Source organism: Pseudophryne corroboree, chromosome 4 (genome assembly GCF_028390025.1).
Source record: "Pseudophryne corroboree isolate aPseCor3 chromosome 4, aPseCor3.hap2, whole genome shotgun sequence".
Taxonomy (NCBI): Eukaryota; Metazoa; Chordata; class Amphibia; order Anura; family Myobatrachidae; genus Pseudophryne; species Pseudophryne corroboree.
Window position 1 is genome coordinate 55,403,807 of NC_086447.1, and position 27,905 is coordinate 55,431,711.

The 27,905-nt window shown below is 49.5% G+C and overlaps 1 protein-coding gene across 1 annotated transcript in view; it reads right to left on the reverse strand.

Annotated features, from left to right (window-relative positions):
• Positions 1-27,905, reverse strand: part of DNAJC27 (DnaJ heat shock protein family (Hsp40) member C27) — a 49,760-nt gene that overhangs the window by 15,806 nt on the left and 6,049 nt on the right. The window contains exon 2 of the mRNA XM_063915061.1: positions 27,736-27,858. Within this exon, the coding sequence (XP_063771131.1) occupies positions 27,736-27,822 (87 nt within the window). The 5' untranslated portion in view covers positions 27,823-27,858. The remainder of the gene's footprint in view (positions 1-27,735; positions 27,859-27,905) is intronic.

Genomic DNA, 27,905 nt, shown 5'->3' on the forward strand with positions numbered 1-27,905 from the left:
AAAAGAGATTTAAACATTTTATAACTATTTTTTTTTCCTACAGGTACTGCGCTGAACGGGATCCGGTCTGAAGATCGACACTGTCTAGGTCGACAATGTTTAGGTCGACCACTATAGGTTGACAGTCACTAGGTCGACATGTTTTCAAAGTCGACATGCTCTAGGTCAACAGGTCGACAGGAGTTTTTCTCATTTTTTTTGGACTTTTTCATACTTAACGATCCACGTGGACTACGATTGGAACGGTAATCTGTGCCGAGCAAAGCGGTAGTGGAGCGAAGCGAGCCATGCGAGGGGACACGGTGCACTAATTGGGCTTCCCGGTCACTGTACGGAGAAAACAACACCAAAAAAACATGAAAAAAACCTCATGTCGACCCTTTGACCTGTCGACATAGAACATGTCAACCTAGAAACCCTGTGAACCTATAGTGGTCGACCTAAACATTGTAGACCAACCGCACTGAACTGGGGGCACTGTGTCACAATGGGAATTGTGGTTACTGTGTTGCATAATGGGGGTAATTCTGAGTTGATCGCAGAAGGAATTTTGTTAGCAGTTGGGCAATACCATGTGCACTGCAGGTGGGGCAGATGTAACATCTGCAGAGAGAGTTAGATTTGGGTGGGGTGTGTTCAATCTGCAATCTAATTTGCAGTGTAAAAATAAAGCAGCCAGTATTTACCCTGCACAGAAATAAAATAACCCACCCAAATCTAACTCTTTCTGCGCATGTTATATCTGCCCCCCCCTGCAGTGCACATGGTTTTGCCCAACTGCTAACAAAGTTCCTGCTGCGATCAACTTGGAATTACCCCCAATGTGTAGCCCTACACCGTGACACAATGTGAACTACAGTAGTACATTACTATGGGGCATAAAATAAACGAGGGCACTCATATGGGGCATAACATTAACAATTGCTGCAGAGTAGTGTCTTTCTAGAAGCACCTGGACAGGGGCCCCTTCAAAACATTGCTATGGGGCCCACGAAGTTCTGGTTACGCCCCTGCTCACTACCTGTGGAACAGAGAGCAGGGAAGAAAGGGTTATGACAGGTGAAAGACACCTTATGCTCAAATGCAGTCTGGCACATGCCTTATATAGCTTATCTATCTATATAGAAGTCACAGTATGTATACTGTATATATTTGTTCTTCATAGGCTCCTACACGCCTCGATGGATCTGGACCAAACTTGGTACATATACCCTTCATTTTCACACTTATAATACTGGCGATGTTTCAAGTGAAAACATCCACCCCTTGCGAGGTCAGGGCCCCAATCACGACAATACATATAGAAAATGCATTGGTCTGTGTATGTGTCCGGTCTGTCTGTGAGGTCACGCTGTGATGTCATAGTGGTAGTAACTGTCTATACCAGAGCTTTGCTGCTGCTCTGTCTCATACTCCTCCAGAGCCCGGGTAACACACAGGTCACCAGCAGGAGGCGATATCACATAAGGTTAGTGACTGGACAGAGATAAGGGCAGCTTAGTGCAATGCGGCGGCGGCAGTCTTGGAGCGAGATTAACGAGAGTCAGAGGAAAAATAAGAATTTACTTACCGATAATTCTATTTCTCGTAGTCCGTAGTGGATGCTGGGGACTCCGTCAGGACCATGGGGAATAGCGGCTCCGCAGGAGACAGGGCACAAAAATAAAGCTTTAGGATCAGGTGGTGTGTACTGGCTCCTCCCCCTATGACCCTCCTCCAAGCCTCAGTTAGGATACTGTGCCCGGACGAGCGTACACAATAAGGAAGGATAATGAACCCCGGGTAAGACTCATACCAGCCACACCAATCACACCGTATAACTTGTGATCTGAACCCAGTTAACAGTATGACAAACGTAGGAGCCTCTGAACAGACGGCTCACAACAAATAACAACCCGAATTTGTTTGTAACAATAACTATGTACAAGTATTGCAGACAATCCGCACTTGGGATGGGCGCCCAGCATCCACTACGGACTACGAGAAATAGAATTATCGGTAAGTAAATTCTTATTTTCTCTAACGTCCTAAGTGGATGCTGGGGACTCCGTCAGGACCATGGGGATTATACCAAAGCTCCCAAACGGGCGGGAGAGTGCGGATGACTCTGCAGCACCGAATGAGAGAACTCAAGGTCCTCCTCAGCCAGGGTATCAAATTTGTAGAATTTTGCAAACGTATTTGTCCCTGACCAAGTAGCAGCTCGGCAGAGTTGTAATGCCGAGACTCCCCGGGCAGCCGCCCAGGATGAGCCCACTTTCCTTGTGGAATGGGCCTTGACAGATTTAGGTTGTGGCAAGCCTGCCGCAGAATGTGCAAGTTGAATTGTGCTACAAATCCAACGAGCAATCGTCTGCTTAGAAGCAGGAGCACCCATCTTGTTGGGTGCATACAATATAAGCAGTGAGTCAGACTTTCTGACTCCCGCCGTTCTTGAAATATATATTTTCAATGCCCGGACCACGTCCAACAACTTGGAATCCTCCAACTCGTTAGTAGCCGCAGGCACCACAATAGGCTGGTTCAGGTGAAACGCTGACACCACCTTAGGCAGAAAATGAGGACGCGTCCGCAGTTCTGCCCTGTCCGTATGGAAAATCAGATATGGGCTCTTATATGATAAAGCCGCCAATTCTGATACTCTCCTGGCTGAAGCCAGGGCCAGTAGCATGGTTACTTTCCATGTGAGATACTTCAGCTCCACCGATTTGAGCGGCTCAAACCAATGGGATTTGAGAAAATCCAAGACTACATTAAGATCCCACGGTGCCACTGGGGGCACAACCGGGGGCTGTATATGTAGTACTCCTTTTACAAAAGTCTGGACTTCAGGAACTGAAGCCAATTCTTTCTGGAAGAAAATCGACAGGGCCGAAATTTGAACCTTAATGGACCCCAATTTGAGGCCCATAGACAATCCTGTTTGCAGGAAATGTAGGAATCGACCCAGTTGAAATTCCTCCGTGGGGGCCTTCCTGGCCTCACACCACGCAACATAATTTCCTCCAAATGCGGTGATAATGTTGTGCAGTCACCTCCTTCCTGGCCTTTACCAGTGTAGGAATGACCTCTTCCGGAATGCCTTTTTCCTTTAGAATTCGGCGTTCAACCGCCATGCCGTCAAACGCAGCCGCGGTAAGTCTTGGAATAGACACGGTCCCTGCTGAAGCAGGTCCCGTCTTAGAGGTAGAGGCCACGGATCCTCTGTGAGCATCTCTTGAAGTTCCGGGTACCAAGTTCTTCTTGGCCAATCCGGAGCCACTAGTATCGTTCTTACTCCCTCTTGCCGTATAATTCTCAGTACTTTTGGTATGAGAGGCAGAGGAGGGAACACATACACTGACTGGAACACCCACGGTGTTACCAGAGCGTCCACAGCTATTGCCTGAGGATCTCTTGACCTGGCGCAATACCTGTCCAGTTTTTTGTTGAGGCGGGACGCCATCATATCCACCATTGGTTTTTCCCAACGGTTCACAATCATGTGGAAGACTTCTGGATGAAGTCCCCACTCTCCCAGGTGTAAATCGTGTCTGCTGAGGAAGTCTGCTTCCCAGTTGTCCACTCCCGGAATGAATACTGCTGACAGTGCTATCACATGATCTTCCGCCCAGCGAAGAATCCTTGCAGCTTCTGCCATTGCTGTCCTGCTTCTTGTGCCGCCCTGTCTGTTTACGTGGGCGACTGCCGTGATGTTGTCCGACTGGATCAACACCGGCTGACCCTGAAGCAGGGGTTTTGCCAGACTTAGAGCATTGTAAATCGCTCTTAGCTCCAGTATATTTATGTGAAGAGACATCTCCAGGCTTGACCATACTCCCTGGAAGTTTCTTCCTTGTGTGACCGCTCCCCAGCCTCTCAGACTGGCATCCGTGGTCACCAGGACCCAGTCCTGTATGCCGAATCTGCGGCCCTCTAACAGATGAGCACTCTGCAACCACCACAGAAGAGACACCCTTGTCCGTGGCGATAAGGTTATCCGCTGATGCATCTGCAGATGCGATCCGGACCATTTGTCCAGCAGATCCCACTGAAAAGTTCGTGCGTGGAATCTGCCGAATGGAATTGCTTCGTAAGAAGCCACCATCTTTCCCAGGACTCTTGTGCATTGATGCACAGACACTGTCCCTGGTTTTAGGAGGTTCCTGACAAGTTCGGATAACTCCCTGGCTTTCTCCTCCGGAAGAAACACCTTTTTCTGAACCGTGTCCAGAATCATTCCCAGGAATAGCAGACGTGTCGTCGGGGTCAACTGAGATTTTGGAAAATTCAGAATCCACCCGTGTTGTTGCAGCACTAGTTGGGTTAGTGCTACTCCGTCTTCCAGCTGTTCTCTGGATCTTGCCCTTATCAGGAGATCGTCCAAGTAAGGGATAATTAATACGCCTCTTCTTCGTAGAAGGATCATCATTTCGGCCATTACCTTGGTAAAGACCCGAGGTGCCGTGGACAATCCAAACGGCAGCGTCTGAAACTGATAATGACAGTTTTGCACCACGAACCTGAGGTACCCTTGATGTGAAGGGCAAATTGGGACATGCAGGTAAGCGTCCTTTATGTCCAGGGACACCATAAAGTCCCCTTCTTCCAGATTCGCTATCACTGCTCTGAGTGACTCCATCTTGAACTTGAATTTTTGTATGTACAGGTTCAAAGATTTGAGATTTAGAATAGGTCTTACCGAGCCGTCCGGCTTCGGTACCACAAATAGCGTGGAGTAATACCCCTTTCCCTGTTGTAGGAGGGGTACCTTGACTATCACCTGCTGAGCAAACAGCTTGTGAATGGCTTCCAATACCGTCGCCCTGTCTGAGGGAGACGTTGGCAAAGCAGACTTTAGGAACCGGCGAGGGGGAGACTTCTCGAATTCCAACCTGTAACCCCGAGATACTACCTGCAGAATCCAGGGGTCCACCTGTGAGCAAGCCCACTGTGCGCTGAAATTCTTGAGTCGACCCCCCACCGTTCCTGAGTCCGCTTGTAAGGCCCCAGCGTCATGCTGAGGGCTTTGCAGAACCCTGGGAGGGCTTCTGTTCCTGGGCAGGGGCTGCTTTGCTGCCCTCTCTTACCCCTTCCTCTGCCCCGAGGCAGATATGACTGTCCTTTTGTCCGCTTGTTCTTATAGGAACGAAAGGACTGCGGCTGAAAAGACGGTGTCTTTTTCTGTTGGGAGGGGGTCTGAGGTAAAAAAGTGGATTTTCCGGCAGTTGCCGTAGCCACCAGATCCGATAGACCGACGCCAAATAATTCCTCCCCTTTATACGGCAATACTTCCATATGTCGTTTGGAATCCGCATCACCTGACCACTGTCGCGTCCATAAACTCCTTCTGGCAGATATGGACATCGCATTTACTCTCGATGCCAGAGTGCAAATATCTCTCTGCGCATCTCGCATATAAAGGAAAGCATCCTTTAATTGCTCTATAGTCAATAAAATACTGTCCCTATCCAGGGTATCAATATTTTCAGTCAGGGAATCCAACCAGACGACCCCAGCACTGCACATCCAGGCTGAGGCGATGGCTGGTCGCAGTATAATACCAGTATGTGTGTATATACTTTTTAAGGTAGTTTCCAGCCTCCTATCTGCTGGATCCTTGAGAGCGGCCGTATCAGGAGACGGTAACGCCACTTGTTTTGATAAGCGTGTGAGCGCCTTATCCACCCTAGGGGGTGTTTCCCAGCGCGCCCTAACCTCTGGCGGGAAAGGGTATAATGCTAATAACTTTTTTGAAATTAGCATTTTTCTATCTGGGTTAACCCACGCTTCATCACATACATCATTTAATTCCTCTGATTCAGGAAAAACTACAGGTAGTTTTTTCACCCCCCACATAATACCCCTTTTTGTGGTACTTGTAGTATCAGAGATATGCAAAGCCTCCTTCATTGCCGTGATCATATAACGTGTGGCCCTACTTGAAAATACGTTTGTTTCATCACCGTCGACACTAGATTCAGTGTCAGTGTCTGGGTCTGTGTCGACCGACTGAGGTAAAGGGCGCTTTACAGCCCCTGACGGTGTCTGAGACGCCTGGGCAGGTACTAACTGGTTTGCCGGCCGTCTCATGTCGTCAACTGATTTTTGTAATGTGCTGACATTATCACGTAATTCCATAAACAAAGCCATCCATTCCGGTGTCGACTCCCTGGGGGGTGACATCACCATTATCGGCAATTGCTCTGCCTCCACGCCAACATCGTCCTCATACATGTCGACACACAGCAGACACACAGGGAATGCTCTTATCGAAGACAGGACCCCACTAGCCCTTTGGGGAGACAGAGGGAGAGTTTGCCAGCACACACCCAAGCGCTATAATATATATGGGAACAACCCTATATAAGTGTTGTTCCTTATAGCCGCTTAAATATATAAAAATATCGCCAAAATATGCCCCCCCTCTCTGTTTTACCCTGTTTCTGTAGTGCAGTGCAGGGGAGAGTCCTGGGAGCCTTCCTCACAGCGGAGCTGAGCAGGAAAATGGCGCTGTGTGCTGAGGAGAATAAGCCCCGCCCCCTATTCCGGCGGGCTTTTCTCCCGGAGTTTTAGACATTTGGCATGGGTTAAATACATACATATAGCCTCAATGGCTATATGTGATGTATTCTTTTGCCATAAAAGGTATTATATATTGCTGCCCAGGGCGCCCCCAGCAGCGCCCTGCACCCTCCGTGACCGTCTGGTGTGAAGTGTGTGACAACAATGGCGCACAGCTGCAGTGCTGTGCGCTACCTTCAAGAAGACTGAAGAGCCTTCTGCCGCCTGTTTCCGGACCTTCAATCTTCAGCATCTGTAAGGGGGGTCGGCGGCGCGGCTCCGGGACGAACCCCAGGGTGAGACCTGTGTTCCGACTCCCTCTGGAGCTAATGGTGTCCAGTAGCCTAAGAATCCAATCCATCCTGCATGCAAGTGAGTTGAAATTCTCTCCCCTAAGTCCCTCGATGCAGTGAGCCTGTTGCCAGCAGGACTCACTGAAAATAAAAAACCTAAAAAACTTTTTCTAAGCAGCTCTTTAGGAGAGCCACCTAGATTGCACCCTGCTCGGACGGGCACAAAAACCTAACTGAGGCTTGGAGGAGGGTCATAGGGGGAGGAGCCAGTACACACCACCTGATCCTAAAGCTTTATTTTTGTGCCCTGTCTCCTGCGGAGCTGCTATTCCCCATGGTCCTGACGGAGTCCCCAGCATCCACTTAGGACGTTAGAGAAATAGAAATTACAGACAGTTACACATTCCCTTCATTATCCAACTTACATTACTGGCAGGGTTTCAACTAAAAAAATCCACCACCCCCTTTGGGGGCCAGGGCCATATATCTATCTATCTATCTATCTATCTATCTACACACACACACACACACACACACACACACACACACACACACACACACACACACACACACACACACATAAAGTCAAGTATGTATGACTGTTTGTTCTTCATAGGCTCCTGGCTTGATGCACATACTCATCATACTTAAAATGCTGGTGGGGCTTCAAGTGAAAAAATCCATGTATCTATACTCCATGTATAATTCACTGTTACTAATGCGCCTGTGCCAAGCAGCTACCAATTAGGGAAGCCAACCCTGGGACGTTTTTTCAATCCTGGGATTCCCTGGATTGGGTTAGTGAAAAAATAAAAATGTAATGCCCACTGGCCAGCCCCCACAGTGACTCACCCTCCTCTCTGGGTGGCAAGGTTGTCTGCGGGAGCGGGTGGTCCGGCTGGCGGTGCGGTTTGTGGTGGGATGCATTGTGGGGGTTCTGGCTGTCTGCAGTCTGCCCCCAATATTAAGGATTCCTTATTACTGCATTTCACAGCATAAAGAAATCCTAATTCACCTGAATGTATAATTAGTCACCGAATGTAGCCATAGGCTAAACTGTTTATTTAATGCCCCTGGCCAGCCCCCACTGTGACTCACTCTCCTCTCTGGGTGGACGGGCAGCAGGGTTGGCTGCGGGAGCAGAGAGTGTGCGGCTGGCGGTGCAGTTTGATGCGGGCAGTCCGGCCGGTGGCACGGGTAGTGCGGGGGTGAGGTGAGGGTGGGGCCATCAGCATCTGAGCAGTCTGCTGAAGGTGCTCAGCACTGCACGGGTTTTCAAATTATCTGGCTAGTCCTGAAATCCCGGTATTGGAAGCTCCAATCACGGGATTCAATTCCAGCCAATTTTAGACCAAAATTCCAGGATCCTGCCGATCCCGGGATTGGCCATCCTACTACCAATGATCCTACTACCATGCATCTGTGCAATGCAGCTACTAATACGCCTGTTAAATGCAGCCACTAATGCATCTGTGCAATGCAGCTAGAGTCAGTGTCATGCCCATGCAGCTACTAATGGATTATTAGCTGCATTGCAAAGCCACATCTGTGCAATGCAGCTAATAATGCACCCTACCATGCAGCTACCAATGCGGCCCTGCCATGCAGCTGCTAATGCGGCCCTGCCATGCAGCTGCTAATGCGGCCCTGCCATTAAGCTGCTAATGCGGCCCTGCCATTAAGCTGCTAATGCGGCCCTGCCCTGAAGCTGGTAATGCGGCCCTGCCATGCCGCTACTGAGTCTGTGCAATACATCTGTGCAATGCAGCTACTAATGTGTCTGTGCCATAAAGCTACTAATGCATCTGTGTCATGTGTAACGCAGCTACTAAAGCGCTCGTGCAATGCAAACTACGGAGACTGTGCAATGCAGCTACTAATGCATACTTGCCATGCAGCTACTCCAAATGCGTCCGTGCCATGCAGCTACCAATGCGTCCCTGACATGCAGCTACTGAGTCAGTGCAATACATCTGTGCAATGCGGCTAATGCGTCTGTGCCATGTGTCTGTGTAAGAAAGCTACTAATGCGCCCGTGCCATGCGTCTGCGTAATGCAAGCTACCGAGTCTGTGCAATGCAGCTACTAATGCGTCCTTGCCATGCAGCTCCTAATCCCTGCCATGCAGTCACTAATGCATCTGTGCAATACGTCCGTGCCATGCAGCTACTAGTGCACTTGGGCCATGCAGCTACTAAGGCGTCCCTGTCATGCAGCTGCTAAGGCGTCCCTGCCATGCAGCTGCTAAGGCGTCCCTGCCATGCAGCTACTAAGGCGTCCCTGCCATGCAGCTACTAAGGCGTCCCTCCCATGCAGCTACTAAGGCGTCCCTGCCATGCAGCTACTAAGGCGTCCCTGCCATGCAGCTACTAAGGCGTCCCTGCCATGCAGCTACTGAGTCTGTGCAATGCAGCTACTAATGCATCTGTGCCATAAAGCTACTTATGCGTCTGTGCCATGCATCTGTGCAATGCAGCCATTAACGAGTCTGCGCAAAGCAGCCACTAATGAGTCCGCGCAATGGGAACATGGATGTAATACTCAGGAGGACACACTGCTGATAATCATATGAAGTGGATCCATAGAAGACAACTTAAAAACATTCTATGGCTAGCACCCCGTTGTCTCTTAATCCAGATCTACATTTAATCTGAACTTTAATCAGAATTCCAATTTTCGACGTTTAAAGTACACAAAAACTAATAAACATCAATTTACTGTTCTATGGTGGTCATTCCGAGTTATTTGCTCGTTGCTGTTTTTCGCAACGGAGCGATTAGGTAGAAAATGTGCATGCGCATGGTACGCAGCGCGCATGCGTTAAGTAATTTAACATAAAACTTTGGAGATTTACTCAAGCTCGAGCAACGTTTTTTCAACGCTCGAGTGATCGTAGTGTGATTGACAGGAAGTGGGTGTTTCTGGGCGGAAACTGACCATTTTCAGGGAGTGTGCTAAAAAACGCAGGAGTGGCTGGAGAAACGGGGGTGTGGCTGGCAAAACGCAGGGCGTGTTTGTGACGTCAAACCAGGAACTAAACGGACTGAGGTGATCGCAATCTAGGAGTAGGTCTGGAGCTACTCAGAAACTGCAGGGAATTATTTAGTAGCAGTTCTGCTAACCTTTCGTTCGCTATTCTGCTAAGCTAAGATACACTCCCAGAGGGCGGCGGCCTAGCGTGTGCAATGCTGCTAAAAGCAGCTAGCGAGCGAACAACTCGGAATGAGGGCCAATGTTCCAACTAATTATCAGACAGCCTTGATTTAACTAGAGATGCAGGTTCTATGAGCATTTAATCTGCTAGGCTACATCAGTCAGCAAACAGCTGCTATTTGATGGCTACAGGAATATTACTTGGATGACAACATGGTCCCAGGAGCGCAAGTTCAGCCATTTTGGATTTCATTACCAGGGAGCGGCTATGACAGAGACCAGATAAAGTCTGAATATTGATCTGCACCAAACATAAGCTGGTCATCAATCAGGACTGGCACCAAATCACATCTGTGCTCAGACTATCAAGTCATTTAATGGTGATTTAATGTCTTGTATAATACAGCAGCAGATTAAGCCATAGTAGCAATTCCATAATTCATATAAAAGATCTGTGTCTCTAAAGAATGCATCTGTAGAACAAAACACATTTCAGATCGCGGATAGACACTAATCTCTGTGGACATGTGGACTGAGCATTGCATAGTAACATGCACACTGATTAATAATACATACTAATACAGACACCAGACCATAATCACCAAGACTGTCAGTGCAGAATTGGGACTATTTAAGCTCTAATAACAGTTTATACAGAGGTGTCCTCATACACTGGGGCTTCCGTCCCGCCAAACAGCCCCTCTTGTGGTGCCCGGTCCCGGGCGCCTCGGCAGTGCCAAGGATCTTTCTCGCCCAAAATGTGAAATTTATTTGCATAAACAAACAACTGGAACTGAAAAAACTACGCTGCCAGATCACACTGATCAGTCTGATGCGCCATTTGTATATATGTGTGCAACTGAGTCCGAGTATGAAGTGCCATGATGCAGTGGCTGCTGCTTTTTCTAGCGCCACGTTCTGTGTAACACTAATCCCTGTGCGGGTAAAGTCATAGCCTAGCATCTCCATTACACTTTCAGTGGTGCTTTACTGCGTCTATGGGGGGGGGGGGGGTCATTCCGAGTTGATCGCTAGTAGCCGCTGTTCGCTGCGTAGCGATCATTGAAAAAAAAAAGGCTAATCTGCGCATGGGTATGTACCGCAATGCGCACGCGCGTTGTACGGGTACAAAGTCCTTTGTGGTTTTGCACTGGCTCTAGCGACGATTCCAATCGCACAGCCGAACGCAAGGAGATTGACAGGAAGTGGGAGTTTCTGGGTGTCAACTGACCGTTTTCTGGGAGCGTTTAGAAAAACGCAGGCGTGGCCGGGCGTTTGCTGGGCGGGTATCGGACGTCATTACCGTGTCACTCGTTGCAGCAATCATCGCACAGGATAAGTAATTACAGGGCTGTTCTTGTTTTGCACAAAATGTATTTGAAGGCGCTCTGCTGCACAGGCGTTCGCACTCCTGCAAAGCGAAAATACACTCCCCCGTGGGAGGCGACTATGCGTTTGCACGGCTAAAAACTGCTAGCGAGCGATCAACTCGGAATGACCCCCATGGTGCGAATAAGATGCAAAATGTAAAGAAAATAGGAATTTAATACCTACCGGTAATTCCTTTTCTCATAGTCCGTAGTGGATACTGGAGAATTCTGGATTACCATGGGGTATAGATCGGGTCCACTGGAGCCTGGCACTTTAAGAAATGAATAGTGTGCTGGCTCCTCCCCTCTATGCCCCTCCTGCAGACAGTCTAGGAAACTGTGCCCGAGGAGACGGACATACTTTGAGAGAAGGATATAACACATAAAGCGGTGAGGTAACGAACCAACACACAAACAATAAGATAGCAGAGCTAACCAGAAAAGGAGGAAAGAAACGCTAACGATAGAAGGATAGCAACGCTAATTAAACATGGAACAGGGTAGCAACAGCAACCCAAACCATAAACACTTACAACCAGGTATGCAGGAAAACGAAGTACAGAGGCGGGCTCCCAGTATCCACTACGGACTACGAGAAAAAGGAATTACCAGTAGGTATTAAATGCCTCTCTTCTCTAACGTCCTAGTGGATACTGGGGAATAGTATATTACCATGGTGACGTCCCAAAGCTCCCAGAACGGGTGGGAGAGTGCGGAGACCCATGCAAAACCGCCTGACCAAACTGAAGGTCATCTTTGGCCAAGGTGTCAAACCTATAAAACTTAACAAAGGTGTTCACACCAGATCAAGTTGCTGCCGACACAACTGTAAGACCGAGACACCCCGAGCAGCCACCCAGGAAGAACCCACAGACCTCGTGGAGTGGGCCTGAACAGAGCTCGGCAGCGTTAGAGCCGCCGAAGTATAGGCTTGTTGGATAGTCAATTTGAGCCAACGAGCCATGGACTGCTTGGAGGCAGGACGACCAATTTTCTTAGCATCATAAAGGACGAAAAGCGAGTCAGACTTCCTGTGACGAGACGTCCTTTTGATGTAAATCCTCAAAGCCCTTACAACATCCAGGGACTTTGGAGCAACTGAAGTGTCTAATAAGATTGGAACTACAATAGGTTGATTCACATGAAATGTCGATACCTCTTTCGGCAAAAACTGTGGGCGAGTTCTAAGCTCCGCCCTATCCTTGAGAAACACCAAGTAAGGGTCTTACAGGACAGGGCCCCCAATTCCGACACACGCCTAGCCGAAGCCAAGGCCAGTCACATAACAGTCTTCCACGACAGGTATTTTAAGTCAACCCTCTGCAAGGGTTCAAACCAATCCGACTGGAGAAAGGTTAAAACTACATTTAGGTCCCACGGAGCCGTGGGAGGAACAAAGGGTGGCTGAATGTGCAACACCCCCTTAAGAAAGGTCAGTACTTCAGGATGTACCGACAGTTGTTTCTGGAAGAGGATGGAGCCTAATCGTAGGCCCTTATGCACTCCTGCTTGCAGGAACAGAAATCGGCACAGACGAAATTCCACAGGAGAACATTTTTGACCCTCACACCAAGAAACATATTTCTTCCAAATACAGTGGTAATGTTATGTTTGGAGGTAACCACCTTACGGGCTTGAACCATAGTTGAAACCACCTTGGAGGAAAGACCCTTCCTGGTTAAAATTTCCATCTCAACTTCCAGGCCATCAAACGTAACCACTGTAAGTCTGGATAGACAAACGGTCCTTGAGAAGCGGCAGAGGCCAGGGATCCTCCAACGACAGGGTCAGGAGGTCCGCATACCAGGCCCGTCGAGGCCAATCCGGGGCAATGAAAATTGCCTGAACCCTTTTCTTTTTGAGTCTTTTGAGAACTCTTGGGATTAGAGGAATTGGAGGAAACAGGTAAACGAACTGGTAAGTCCACAGCGTTGTCTGAGCGTCCACCGCCACCGCTTTCAGGTCCCTCGTTCTGGAACAGTAACGATGGAGCTTCTTGTTGAGCCGAGAAGCCATCAGGTCTATCTGTGGACAACCCCACCGGTGAACCAGTTGTTGAAACACCTGAGGGTGGAGGCACCATTCTCCCGGATGGAGGTCGTGTCTGCTGAGGAAGTCCGCTTCCCAGTTGTCGACTCCTGGAATGTACACTGTGGAGATGGCCCTTGTGTTGGCTTCCGCCCAGGGGCGTATTCTTGACACCTCTCGCATTGCGGACCTGCTTCTGGTTCCTCCCTGTCGGTTGATGTATGCTACTGCCGTGGCGTTGTCCGACTGCACCTGGATGGCCTGATTCCAAAGGAGGGATGAGGCCCGTATTAGAGCATTGTAAATTGCCCTGAGTTCCAGCATGTTGATAGGAAGAGCTGATTCCTGAAAGGACCACGTCCCCTGGAACTGCGCACCTTGAGTCACAGCCCCCCAACCCCGTAGGCAGTTGTCAACAGCGTCCATGACTGGATGTTGAAACTCCGACCCTTCACCAGATGGGGAACTTGTAGCCACCATAGCAGAGATATCCGTGCTTTCGATGATAGGGATATAAGCTGATGCATGTGCAGGTGAGAACCCAACCACTTGTCCAACAAATCCAGTTAAGACCGTCCGCGCATTGAACCTACCATACTGTATCGCTCGTAGGAGGCCACCACCTTGCCCAGCAAACGGATGCAAAGGTGAATTGAGACCACGCAAGGTTTCATCACTAACCGTACCATAGACTGAATAGTTGAGGCCTTGTTCATAGGAAGGTAAACCTTCTGAGACACCGTATCCAGGATCATCCCCAGGAACTAAATTCTCTCAGACGGTTCCAAGTGAGATTTCTGGAAATTGAGAATCCATCTGTGGTCGTCAAGTCTATACTGTGCAGTAGCTGTTCCTTGGACACCGCCTTTATCAGGAGATGGTCCAGGTACGGAATTATTTGGACACCCCTCATGCACAGCTGGAGCATCATTTCTGCCATGACCTTTGTGAAAACCATTGGGGCTGTGGAGAGACCAAAGGGTAATGCCTGAAACTGGAAATGTTGGCCCAAAATCGCGAACCTGAGGAACGCCTGGTGAGGGGGCCAAATTGGGATATGCAGGTATGCGTCCTTTATATCCAGGGACAACAGAAACTCCCCTTCCTCCAGATTCGCTATCACTGCTCTTAGGGATTCCATCTTGAATTTGAACACCCGAAGATACGAGTTCAGAGATTTGAGGTACAAGATAGGCCATACCGAACCATCCGGTTTCGGAACCACAAAGAGACTTGAGTTAAACCCCTTTGTGTGCTGTTGAGGAGGCACTGGAACAGTAACTCCTGTAGAAAGCAATTTTTGCACTGCCTGCTGTAAGGAAACCCTTGCTTTCTGTGAAGCTGGTAAGCGTGACCTGAAGAATCTGGGAGGAGGGAGCTCCTGGAATTCCAGCCGGTATCCTTGGGATATAAGGTCCCTCACCCAAGGATCCCGGCAGGACTCTGCCCACATGTGGGTGAAGTGTTGAAGGAGAGCACCTGCCTGAAAGTCGCCTTGCTGCTGGGGCAACCGTCACGCGGAGGGCTTCGTGGAAGAGGATCCTGAGGCCTGGTCTGCAGCTCCAGCAGCTGCCGGTTCACGTGACTTACCACGGGATCCTCTAACAGCATTGGAGGCACCTCTGTCATTGCCTCTGAATCTGGCCACCCGATAGGACTGCAGGAAGGGTCCAGGATAGGGACGCCTGGCAGGTGGTGGAACAGACGGCAGATATGTAGATTTACCTGCAGTTGCATGAGAAATCCACTTGTTCAGTTCTTCCCCAAACAAGGCATCACCTGTAAAAGGAAGGTTTTCAACCCCTTTTTTTGAATCAGCAGCCGCTGACCATTGACGCAGCCACAGGGCTCTAACAGCCATACCGCCAGAACAGTAGTACGGACGTTAATGATACTAAGTTCTTTAACAGCCTCACTCAAAGTTTGCAGCATCTTGGATGTGTTGTAGTAATGTGACTATCTCTTCCTGAGGTAGTGGGAGCAACCCTTTCAGAATATCAGACCATTTTTCCATGGCTCTATAAAATCCAGCCGCATACTATGGTAGGACGTTGGGCAACCCCTGCTGCAGTATAAATTGGTTTAAGAGTGGTTTCAGTCTTACGATCAGCTGGGTCTTTAAGGGAAACAGCCCCCGGTACAGGTAGAACTATCTTACGTGACAGCCTGGATACAGAGGTATCCACCGTCGGTGGGGTTTCCCAGACTTTCCTATCCTCTGTAGGGAAAGGGAATGAATTTAACACCCGTTTAGGGGTAATAAATTTCTTGTCAGGATTTAACCATGCTGCCCTAGCCAGGGACTCTAATTCCTTAGAAACCGGAAAGGTAACAGAGGACTTGGGCTTCACATTAATATATGATTCCTCTGCCTGCTCTTCCTCCTTATTAGGGATGTTTAGCACCTCTCTAATGGTATAAATGAGGGCTTCAACACCCGGGGATAGGGAATCATCCTCGTCCATCTCAGCATCTCCTTCATCAAGCTCTGGTAGTTCATCAGAGTCAGATTGTAAGAATTGAGGGAGAGCGCATTTGTGAGAGACCAACAGGGGGAGCTGAGGAGCCTGTCTGTGGTCGGCAGCAGTTACCATAAACGTGTCCATAGTTTGTTTCAGGGCTTGCCTCCCTTGCTTAGCCGTAGCTAGCTCTGAATTAATATTCAAAGATCAAAGATTTAAATGACTCCATCCACTCTGGTGTCTGTACCTCACTACCCTGTGAAGGAATTGAGCACACATCAGTGAACCTTGTGAGAAAGGTGTAAACTTAGCATAAAGTACACACAGACTTATTTGCTGACATGCCTGTACACAAGTTAGTACAAAAAGCACAGTAATATTAGTGAGATAAGCACACTAACCTGGACCACCCTGACAGGAGTGATAGAGAGAGAGATATGGGAACCAGCACACTTCACCAGACTGAGCAGCGCCCCGCTGGGTGACCTCTTAGTGTCATTTTCCTCACAGCTGTAAAACCCCTTGGTACCAGTTTACAATGGTGATTCAGTGGGTCCTGGAGGAGCAGTGCCCGCGTGCGGCCTGTGAAGCAGCAGCAGGAAATGGTGCCTTTTGCCTTCTGGTCCCGCTCTCTAGGAAGCCCTGCCCCCATAATGGCGCGCGGTCCCTGCAATTTTTTTTTTATACTGGCTGTCTATAATCAGTGTAAAAACGAGAGTACGGAGCCCTCGGTTACTTGTTGCCAGTCTGGATAGTCAGTGTGCACCACGGCCCGGAGCCGGGTGGACACTGTCCCTCATGCCGCCATCACGCACCGGGGACCCGCTAACCGGGTCCCCAGTGTAACACTCATTGCACCACGTCGTGGTCCCTCTGTCTTCGGCATCTGTTAAAGGGTGGCGGCACGCTGCTAGCGTGGGCTCACCCTCTGGGACTGTGAGAACATCACCTCAGGAGCTCAGTGTCCTGTCAGCTGGGATGACGAACCATTAACTCTAAGGAAGTTAGTTCGGTCCCCCCTTAAGTCCCACGACGCAGGCAGACTGGTTGCCAACCAGTACTACCTGAAAATAAACAACCAAAATAAATTTCTGAGGAAAACTCTCTGGAGAGCAAAAGAATGCACCCGGGTCCTTGGGCACATTTTCTAAACTGAGTCTGCTAGGAGGAGCAGAGAGGGGAGGAGCCAGCACACACTATTAGTTTCTTAAAGTGCAAGGCTCCAGTGGACCCGATCTATACCTCATGGTAATCTAGAATTCCCCAGTATCCACTAGGACGTAAGATGGTACGCTACTTCTCTTGGAACGTCTTAGTCTTGCCAGGTATCTTGCGATGTACGGCATATTGATGCTAGGTGTATGAGGAAACATCTGTAGTTAGCCCCTCACACACCTAAGTCTTGGCACCAATTTCCCATCTAAACATGACCCCATCCTTCAATAAATCTTCTCCTGCCTGACCACATCCACTCTACAATTCCACACCCAATGCACATCCCATCAATGGGGACGAGGTCGATGCATTTCGGTCATCTCCACCCCGTAGCTGCCTCACTGACGCCATCCCCTCTCACATTCACTCCTTCTCTGCAATGCCTGCCTAGCCCAACTCTTCAAACTCCCCCTCAACTGACCTTTTCCGCTCATCCTTTAAACATGCCTTAGTCTCCGACCTCAAAAGACCTTGGCTTGTCTATGACTGCCTCACAGCTTCCCCGCCTCTCACTCCCTCCTTGATTTACTCCAATCTCACCTTCATCCCCTCCACACCACAGAGACTGCGCTTAATAACGTCACCAAAGATCTTCTCTATGTCTGAAGACCAGATCTCCATGCTCATCCTTCTGTACCACTGTGGTCAACTTCACCTACAGCGCACCTTTCTCTTCACTGGACTTACGGATGCCATTTTCTTCTGGTTCACCACCTACATGACCAACCGCTCCTCTGTTTCTACCACCCCCTCCCCTCCTCTTCACTCTGTACACCTCTTGGTAATCTGATCAACTTCTTTAATCTCCAGTTTTGCCTCCACACTGATGACACAGTGATGACACCCAAACCTATCTCTCCTACAGAACCTCACCCCTTCCCTCATCCTTCCTGTCCATCTCTCTCTCTCGGATGTCCTCATGGAAGTCCAGATGGTTCCCTATAGAATGTAATTCAAACTTCTCAGCCTCACCTACAAAGCCCTCAGATTACAACCCCCACATCTCCAACTTCATCTCACTCTACGCCTCCTCCTGCCCTTTACGCTCTCCCATGTATGAACATCTCACCGATACCCACATCGTGCTCTTGGCAATAAGACTACTCCTGTGCCACTCTACACCTATAGAAAATACTTTCACCACCAGATGAACTCTTAACTAGCCCTTAAAAACCCAACTGTGAATACAAGCCTATCAGTCTTCCTGCTAAGGGCAACCAAACGGCCCAGCCACCCTACATCCACATTCTCCCTCCACGTCACCCCTTCTGGTCCCAGTCTCACCTCTCAGAACTAGATAGTAAGCTCTCCTGAGCAGGACCCTTCTTTGGCTCCCACCTCATCCAGCTGTATGTCTTTGCTTTTGGTCTCCTGCATGTTATTTACAACAACTGCTATAAACTTTGCCTATTGCACAGCCCCCTTCTGATCGGATTTTCTAGTTGTGTTTTATGACCTACAGTATATAACAGCAACTACCACATGGTAAGAATTGGTCTTTATAGGAGGAACTGCAGATTATTATACTTTGCCATCTACTCAGCCCCCTCCCCACGTAATGGGCAGGAAGTAAATGTTGTATTCACAGTGTGGAAAGCTTACAGGTGCGTCCTCAAACATCTAGCCACAAAACGCCATGTAGCGCCAGATGCCTGGCATGAGAGAGCCGCCAAGCCCTGTGCAACTCTGCTAACGTCGGCTGTCCTTTTTTTGCCAAAAAACAAGATTTATGGTAAGAATTTACCGTTGTTAAATCTCTTTCTACGAGGTACACTGGGCTCCACAAGGATTAACATCGGGGTGTAGCATAGGATCTTGACCCGAGGCACCAACAGGCTCAAAGCTTTTGACTGTTCCCAAGATGCTCAGCGACGCCTCCTCTATAACCCCGCCTCCATGCACAGGGAGCCCAGGTTTCGTTAACCAGCCCAATGCAGTAGCAGGTACCAGAGACGACAACCGCTCGTAGTCAAGTACACCACAGGAGAGGGTGTCAGTGGCTATGCCAATACCAACCCAAAGAAGCCAAGTGCGTCAGGGTGGGCGCCTTGTGGAGCCCAGTGTACCTCGCAGAAAGAGATTTAACAACGGTAAGTTCTTACCATAAATCTCGTTTTCTGCTGCGGGGTACACTGGGCTCCACAAGGATTAACATCGGGGATGTCCTAGAGCAGTTCCTTATGGGAGGGGACGGACTGTAGCGGGCACAAGAACCCGGCGTCCAAAGGAAGCATCCTGGGAAGCGGCGGTATCAAAGGCATAAAACCTTATAAACGTGTTCCCGGAGGACCACGTAGCCGCCTTGCACAATTGTTCAAGGGTCGCACCACGGTGGGCCGCTCAAGAAGGTCCAACCAACCGAGTAGAATGGGCCTTAATGGTAGCAGGAGCTGGACGACCAGCCTGCACATAAGCATGTGCAATCACCATTCTAATCCATCTGGCCAGAGTCTGCTTGGAAGCAGGCCAGCCACGTTTGTGAAAACCAAACAAAACAAAGAGAGAATCAGATTTCCGAACAGAGGAAGTTCTCTTCACATAGATAGGGAGAGCCCGTATCACATCCAAAGACCGTTCTTTGGGAGACAACTCAGGAGAATTAAAGGCCGGAACCACAATCTCCTGGTTAAGGTGGAAAGAAGACAACACCTCAGGCAAATAACCTGGCCACGTTCTAAGAACCGCCCGGTCATGATGAAAAATCAATTAGGGAGACTTACAGGATAAGGCACCCAAGTCTGAGACCCTTCTAGCGGAAGCAATAGCTAGCAGGAATAGAACTTTAAGGGAAAGCCACTTAAGGTCAGCAGAGACAAGAGGCTCAAAAGGAGACACTTGCAAGGCCCCCAAAACCACCGACAAGTCCCAAGGGGCCACAGGCGGCACATAAGGAGGCTGAATCCGCAACACACCCTGAGTGAACGTATGGACATCAGGCAGTGTGGCAATCTTTCTCTGAAACCAAACCGACAGGGCAGAAATGTGAACCTTGAGGGAGGCCAGATGCAAGCCTAAATCTAGGCCCTGTTGTAGAAAAGCCAATAGTTTGGCCGTACTAAACTTGAAAACGTCATGATTGTGAGACGCACACCAAGTAAAGTAAGCATTCCAGACCCTATGGTAGATCTGAGCAGAAGCCGGCTTACGGGCCTTCAGCATAGTTTGAACGACCGCCTCAGAAAAACCCTTGGCCCTCAGGACGGAAGCCTTAAGGGCCATGCCGTCAAATCCAGACGGGCCAAATCCTGGTAAACACAAGGGCCCTGAACAAGGAGGTCTGGTCGTTATGGAAGTAGAAGGGGACGATCCCACGAGAGACCCAGTAGATCGGAGAACCAGTGCCGTCTGGGCCACGCTGGAGCGACCAGAAGCAGGTTTCCTCCTTCTTGCTTGAACTTCCAAATTACTCTGGGCAGGAGTGACACTGGAGGGAACACGTACGGAAGCTGAAAGTTCCATGGAATAGCCAGAGCGTCCACGAACGCAGCTTGAGGATCCCTTGTCCTTGCTCCGAAGACCAGAACCTTGTGATTGTGTCGAGACGCATCAGATCCACATCTGGAAGGCCCCACGTGTCCACGAGAAGTTGAAACACCTCCGGATAAAGGCTCCACTCTCCCGCGTGCACGTCCTGACGTTGTCCGCCTCCCAGTTCAGTACTGTGGAACGAACACTGCGGATATGGCCGGCAGATGGCGTTCTGCCCACTGAAGAGTCCGTGATACTTCCCTCATTGTCATGCGGCTTCGAGTGCCGCCTTGATGATTGATGTATGCCACCGTGGTGGCGTTGTCCGACTGTACTTGAACAGGCCTGTTCTGTATTAGATGCCGGGCCACTGTCAACGCATTGAATACTACCCGCAATTCCAGAATATTTATCGGGAGTAAGGACTCCTCCTTGGTCCACCGACCTTGAAGAGAGTGGTGTTCCAACACCGCGCCCCAACCTCTCAGACTGGCGTCCGTCGTCAGAAGGACCCAGTCGGATATCCAGAAGGGACGGCAGCTGCTCAATTGTTGGTCCTGCAGCCACCAGCTCAGTGACAGGCGGACCTCCGGAGACAATGAGATTGTGAGATCTGATCCGGTGAGGCAGGCCGTCCCACTTGGCCAGAATTAACTTCTGCAGAGGGCGAGAGTGGAACTGAGCATACTCCACCATGTCGAAAGCAGACACCATGAGACCTAGCACTTGCATTGCCGAATGTATCGACACTTGCGGACGAGATAGGAAGCATCGAATCCTGTCCTGAAGCTTCAGGACTCTCTCCTGAGACAAGAACAAACGTTGGTTGTGAGTGTCCAATAACGCTCCCAGATGTAACATGCTCCGAGCAGGAACCAGGGAGGATTTCTTCCAGTTGATCAGCCACCCGTGGGCTTTCATGCACTGGACCGTCAGATCGAGATGACACAGGAGAAGTTCTGGGGAATTTGCCAGGATCAACAAATCGTCCAAGTACGGTAGGATCCTGACCCCTTGACGGCAGAGAATAGCTGTCATGACTGCCATTACTTTGGTGAAAACTCGGGGAGCCGTTATCAAACCAAAGGGTAACGCCCAAAATTGGTAATTAAGGTTGCCCACCGCAAACCGCAGGTACTGCTGATGAGATACCGCAATAGGAATATGCAGGTAGGCATCCTGTATGTCCAGGGAGACCATATAGTCCCCAGGCTTCATGGCCAGAACAATAGAGTGCACAGTTTCCATACGAAACTTGGAGATCCGCACATGCTTGTTCACGGACTTCAGATAGAGAATGGGCCGCGAGGACCCGTTCGGCTTCGGGACTAAACAGCGGTGAATAGTACCCCTTGCCTCTCCGAGCCAGAGGCACCTGTACTACCACTCCTGTGGTCAGGAGGGAATGTACCACAGAGTGCAATGCGTTTGCTTTTGCCGGATCCAGAAGCACATCTGTCAGGCAAAATCGCTGCGGGGGACGATTCTTGAAGGGTATGGCGTAACCTTGAGCGACGACTTCCCTCGCCCAGGTATCTGAAGTAGTCTTCAACCATTCCTGGGCAAAACCTAGAAGTCGGCCCCCCACCTTGGGATCCCCCAGAGGGAGGCCCGCCCGTCATGCAGCAGGCTTGTCCGTTTTTGGAAGCTGGCTGACGGGCGGCCCAGGCACGCTTCGGTCTGGAAGCACGAGTTTGCTTTGGGTACGCCTGACCTTTTGCTTTACCTGGAGGACGAAAGGGCCGAGGGAAAGTACTTTTAGCCTTCTGCGTTGAAAGAGCCGTACTAGGTAGGCAAGCTGTTTTAGCAGTAGCCAGATCAGCCACAATCTTATTGAGGTCTTCTTCAAAGAGAATGTCTCCCTTGAAAGGAAGCACATCCAGGGTTTTCTTTGAATCCATATCCACCGACCAGAATCTCAACCAAAGGATACGTCTGGCCAAGATGGACGTAGAAGCAGCCTTGGCCGTGAGCACCCCGGCATCGGAGGCCGCCTCCTTAAGGTATAGAGAAGCCGTGGCAATATACGAGAGACATTGTCGAGCATGCTCAGATGCATTGGAAGGCAGTTCCGCCTCAAGTTCCTGAGCCCATGCCTCAACAGCCCAAGTCGCTGCAATTGTTTGTCACAGCTGAGGGTTTTGGCTGACAGGAGAAAGCCTCAGTTGTAGGGGCTGAGAGGAACTTAAACCGGGGAGGTTTAATCAGACCCCTGGACATGTAAGTGTTAAAAGGAAACCCGAAGGTGTGACCATGACAACCAGGTAAAAGTCAAAATAAAAGTTTATTAACAGACTCCGTGTAAACAAACAGCATTCAAGGTAAATAATGGCAATGATAAATAATATGATTCCTGGAGCACTCTGACCATGAAATGGTTTCACAGGGCACTGGTAGGTTAAGAACAGTTGTTAAAGTCCTTAGATGGAATAACCTTACCAGGCCTGGCTGTAGTAGTGAAGATATCCAAGGAACATGCCAGTAGATGGAACAGATGAAGCTGGTAACTTGAATCAGCTGTTGTAATTGCTGGATGGAACCAGCCAGGTGGTAAGACACGGAGTGGATGCGGAATGGAATCAGCCAGATGATAAAGTCACTGAATGAATGCTGGGTGGAACCAGCCAGGTGATGAAACACGGAGTGAATGTAGTAAGATGCTAGGGAGCGTGGAAACAGAGGAGTTGAAGGATGATTACCGGTGGTAGTGGATACTGCTGGAAGCAGATGAAATAGCTGGAAGCTGGAAACTGGATCAGCCACGGAGGACTGCAGAGTCAGGCTGCACCGCAGGATGGTAGGCAGGTGCGGGTCTCTTTGGTGGATGCTGGAGACAGGAGCTGGAACCTGGAAACACAACCACAGGAGAGAGACTGGAACAAGGTATGACAAACAAAGCACTGACGATTTCCTGGCCCAGGCACAGCATACTTATACCTGCAGCAATGCAGGCATTGGCTGGGCAATTATGCAGATTTCCAGAGGCAGTGGATTGGAGGAACTGAGACATGTGATTAGATCCAACATGGCTGCGCCCATGTTAGAACTTGGAGGGAAAACTGGCTTGGGAAACCATGTGGAAACATAACTGTAATGGCGGCGCCGGCCACAGAGGACAGGAGACGCTAGACTGACAAATGTATGCTGAGACTCGTGGATGACAACGGAGGCCGCGGCAGGCATGGAACACCACACTGACAACCTGCACCTATAACACAGGAGCGGCGGCGGAGGCCGCGGAGAACGGGAGACGCCATGCAGGATTCAAACATGGCGCAGCTGTGACAGCATCTCAGCGTGACAGGAGGAATGTGCAGTATGTGGACACAGATGAGATCCGGCCTTGGAACGCTGAGCGAGCCTCAGGAGACATCTGAAAGGCAGGTAATGGCGTCCAGATACCCGGATCGTGACATTGTTGGCCTATGCACAGCCCCCGTTAGGGTATAAATCGCTTTTAAACAGCCCTCCACACGTCGATCCATCGGTTCCTTCAGAGAGGTGACGGTAGCTACTGGCAGAGCAGAGGAAACAACCATACGCGCCACATGAGAATCTACAGGCGGAGGGGTTTCCCAATTTTTACATACCTCCGCAGAGAGAGGGTAGCGAGCCAACAGTCTCTTATTCGGTGTAAATTTTGTCCCCGGATTTTCCCAGGATTGCTGACGTATGTCAGCCAGGTGATCAGAATGGGGTAAAACTTGTTTAACCACCTGCTTACGCTTAAACCTATCCGGTTTCTTGGAGACAGACTCAGGCTCAGGATCATCAGACACCTGAAGAATGAGTCTGATAGCCTCAATCAAATCCGGGACATCCACAAACGATTTTCCTTCCCCATCAGAAACATCAGTGTCAGTGTCTGTGGGATCAGTATACGCTCCGTCCTGGTCAGAGGATGTGTCTGGAATAGCAGTGGATTGGGAGGAGGTAATGGCCCGTTTAGAAGACGACTTAGTCTTAGGTGGGCGAAAGTGACCCTTAGATTTAGTCATAGATCGGTTCAAATGCTGTAACTGAGTGGAAAGCTGATCCGCCCATGGCGGATTCACAGCAGGGACCATAAACTGTTGCAGTGGCACAGGTGGTCCCACAGGGGGCGTTAATTTAGTCACAAGCGTTTTAACAACGTGGAAAATGTAGCCCAAGGTGGGTCTTGTGATGCCCCAGGTGCTACCGACCCACTGGGGGGGTAAGGAGCCCCCTGAACCTGAACTCTCAGCTGCCATATTATCCTCCATGACGTCCGCAGCCTCACTACCACGCAGTGTGGGAGAAGCCGCAGCGTTGTTGCCACGTGTAGTAGACATAACTATGTGCACAATATTGGGCAACCAGATACAAAGTGTAGCAGCACTATACCTATCAAGAACTCTCAGTAAAACGTGCCTTGAAAGCAGAGACCGGGAGTTCAAGAGATATAGATTAAATGGTGACTATAAATCACAAGTAAAAATACACTGTCAGTATATCTTGTGATACAATCCTATATTAAACAGAAAGAAAACCCGATACACTTGGCCCCCTCAGGTATAGTAATATAGGAATAGCACGCTGAGTGAAATACCCTTTAAAAAGGCAACCACGCAGCTACATGCACACACACGTATACAGTCACAAACGAACCATGCGGAAATTATATACCATAAACTGCACTGGACTAGCAATACAAAGTAATACTCAGTATGGCTATATGTGTTAACAATAGATATAACAATACACAGTAAGCACTGGATGTATATCACAGGGTGTTTGTACCACACAACGCTGAATGTATGCACTCTTTCTTAACTAACACAGTCCCAGTGACAGATTGAATACTCAAGTGTCCTGTAGGAAGCACAGCACTGGCAATCAGGCGTTTCCACAGAGGAGGATTTGCCCCAGCAGTCCAAGAAACAGCTCAATCTTTTATGGCCGCTGGTAAGGAGTGAGGGAGAGATATGCAGCTCCAGGGCGGGAACATTGCAGAAATGGCGCCCTGGGGCTGGTGGGAGGGGCCTCAGGTACGACCTGCTCCCCCTGCTGGCATCCCCACCAGGCGCTGCGGGCAGTAAAAAGCGGGGTTAATATAGTAGAAAAAAACCCTGACCTGTGCCCCTTAACTGCCCCTGGTGGCTAGTGGAGCAGCTGCCCAGTAATCAGCCCCAGCGGCGCGGGAGTATACAGCGCCGCTGGGGGTGACGAAGCTGCACGCAGGGAAGTCTGTCTGACTAACCTGCTGCAGCTCTGTAGTCTTCTGACAAAAATCCTCTGTCTTTTTTCTTCAAAAGAAGCTCTGAATAGGCTGCCTGAGGCAGCCCCCTGTATAGTGCCTGCTTACTGCATTGGCAACAACTTACAAACTGAGCTCACTGGCATGGAGGCGGGGTTATAGAGGAGGTGGCGCTGAGCATCTTGGGAACAGTCAAAAGCTTTGAGCATGTTGGTGCCTCGGATCAAGATCCCACTCTATACCCCGATGTTAATCCTTGTGGAGCCCAGTGTACCCCGCAGCAGAAAGAGAGCCCGGAGGGACAGGTCAGCGTTGTACCTGGCCAATACCGAAAATGTAAAGAGATGAACCAATATGCAAGTCCAATAATTCAATAGGTACTAGTGACGTCACTTGATAACTTGTGGGGCGCCTAATGAATGGCATCAATCTTATCTCAGGCCACAAACAACATAACGACGCGGAGGTCACACAGACTACACACAATGGCAATGTGTGTGTGTGTGTGTGTGTGTGTGTGTGTGTGTGTGTGTGTGTGTGTGTGTGTGTGTCCGGTATGCAGGAATGCTGGGGGTGAAGGAAGATGTTTGCTATATTACAACAGGTCTGAACAGGGCCAGTGTACACAGGAGCAGGAAACACTTCCCCGGTTCATGAACAACCTGGGAATGTGGGACAGGTTTCTGTACATCCTACTACAACGCGACTTCAGCAGACAATATTACCGCAGCTTGTGCTTTCACTGGTCTCATCAATGATTAATCGAAAATAACATTTATTATAGAGGGTGGAGGCCAAAAGCAGGACAGAAAGACGTGTGTTATTGCATTGCATTATGGATTAGAAGTCTCAGCACTATAATACAATACAACTGTTTGTAATTCATGTTTGTAAGAATAAAAAAAGCCCATATGCACTTATGTACGATCACTACTGCCCTTCTCATCTAAGCTACGTGAACATTATTGACTCCTACAATCATTGTCATTACCAAACCATCGCTGCTAAATCTTACCCTGCGCGCTACATCTGCAATCTATCTGTCGTCGGGTTCACGTCCTCCTACCCCTCACTCCGCCCTCTCCGGGAGTCCAAGCTCTCGCTCCAGCATGGAACTTCTCCTATCCATCCGACGGGAGTTTTAGGGGTGAATTCAATAAAGAGCGATGTACGGGCGACGTAGCACTATGACGGAACCCGCTATCATCCGTACATCTCCTCTACATCATGCATTTGCATTCGTAGCTCTGTAGGGGTGTGCATGAAAATGTAGGGTGTAAGCCTACCGTATGTATGGGACTGGTGCGCCCTGCAAGTCATCCATACATCCCGCTGGTATAATATCCTCACTGAATGGACACAAAGCTTAGTACACACTCGCAGACCAGATAGACACAATTACCGAATCGGTGTACACCTCGAACACAGTGAGCGGTATTTAGCGCTGTGTCTGCTTTCTTCAACTAGATCAGGAGGTCGGGATGGGAATGTTTAAACAGAACATAAAACCCCAGCCTCCCGATCCGTCCGTTGCAGGAGCGTTCGGATCCCTTTATCAGAGAACGCTCCAGAGTAGGCACCGTACAATGGTCTGCCCCATCACTCTGTACAATCACCTGGCTGATCTGCCCCATAACACTACAGTGTGTACCTAGCTGTAGGGTCTACTCTCCTGATCCTCTGGGACAGGTCTTGGTCCCAGTTTATTCCTATGGCTTTAGTCAGCTCCTATCCTGATGACATCCAACCTCCTCCTCAGCTCCTGATCGCTCGCCTGTACCGGCTCCCGCCTCTGCTTTCATAAAATCTCGCTGCTTCAATCCGAACGTAGATTAAACTTGTCATTTTCCCTCATACACATCTGTTCCCCTGACTGTCATTACAATCCCCCCAGCTCCTTATACAGAGGTCATATGTGATTGCAGCCAGCCTGCTAATGCACCATTACATCAGGGAGCAGTGGTATACGTGGCACTTCCACTCACCTTCCCCACTTCAGCGTTCCCCATACTGATCACTTTTATACGCAGCGCCTTGCGGGTCTCCTTCCTCTTCTGCAAGTTGGTCTCCATGTCCGTACTGATGGGAGCGCCTGAGTATATACACACCTGGGCAAGGACAGACATTAACATATGGGCATATTACGGACGTAGAT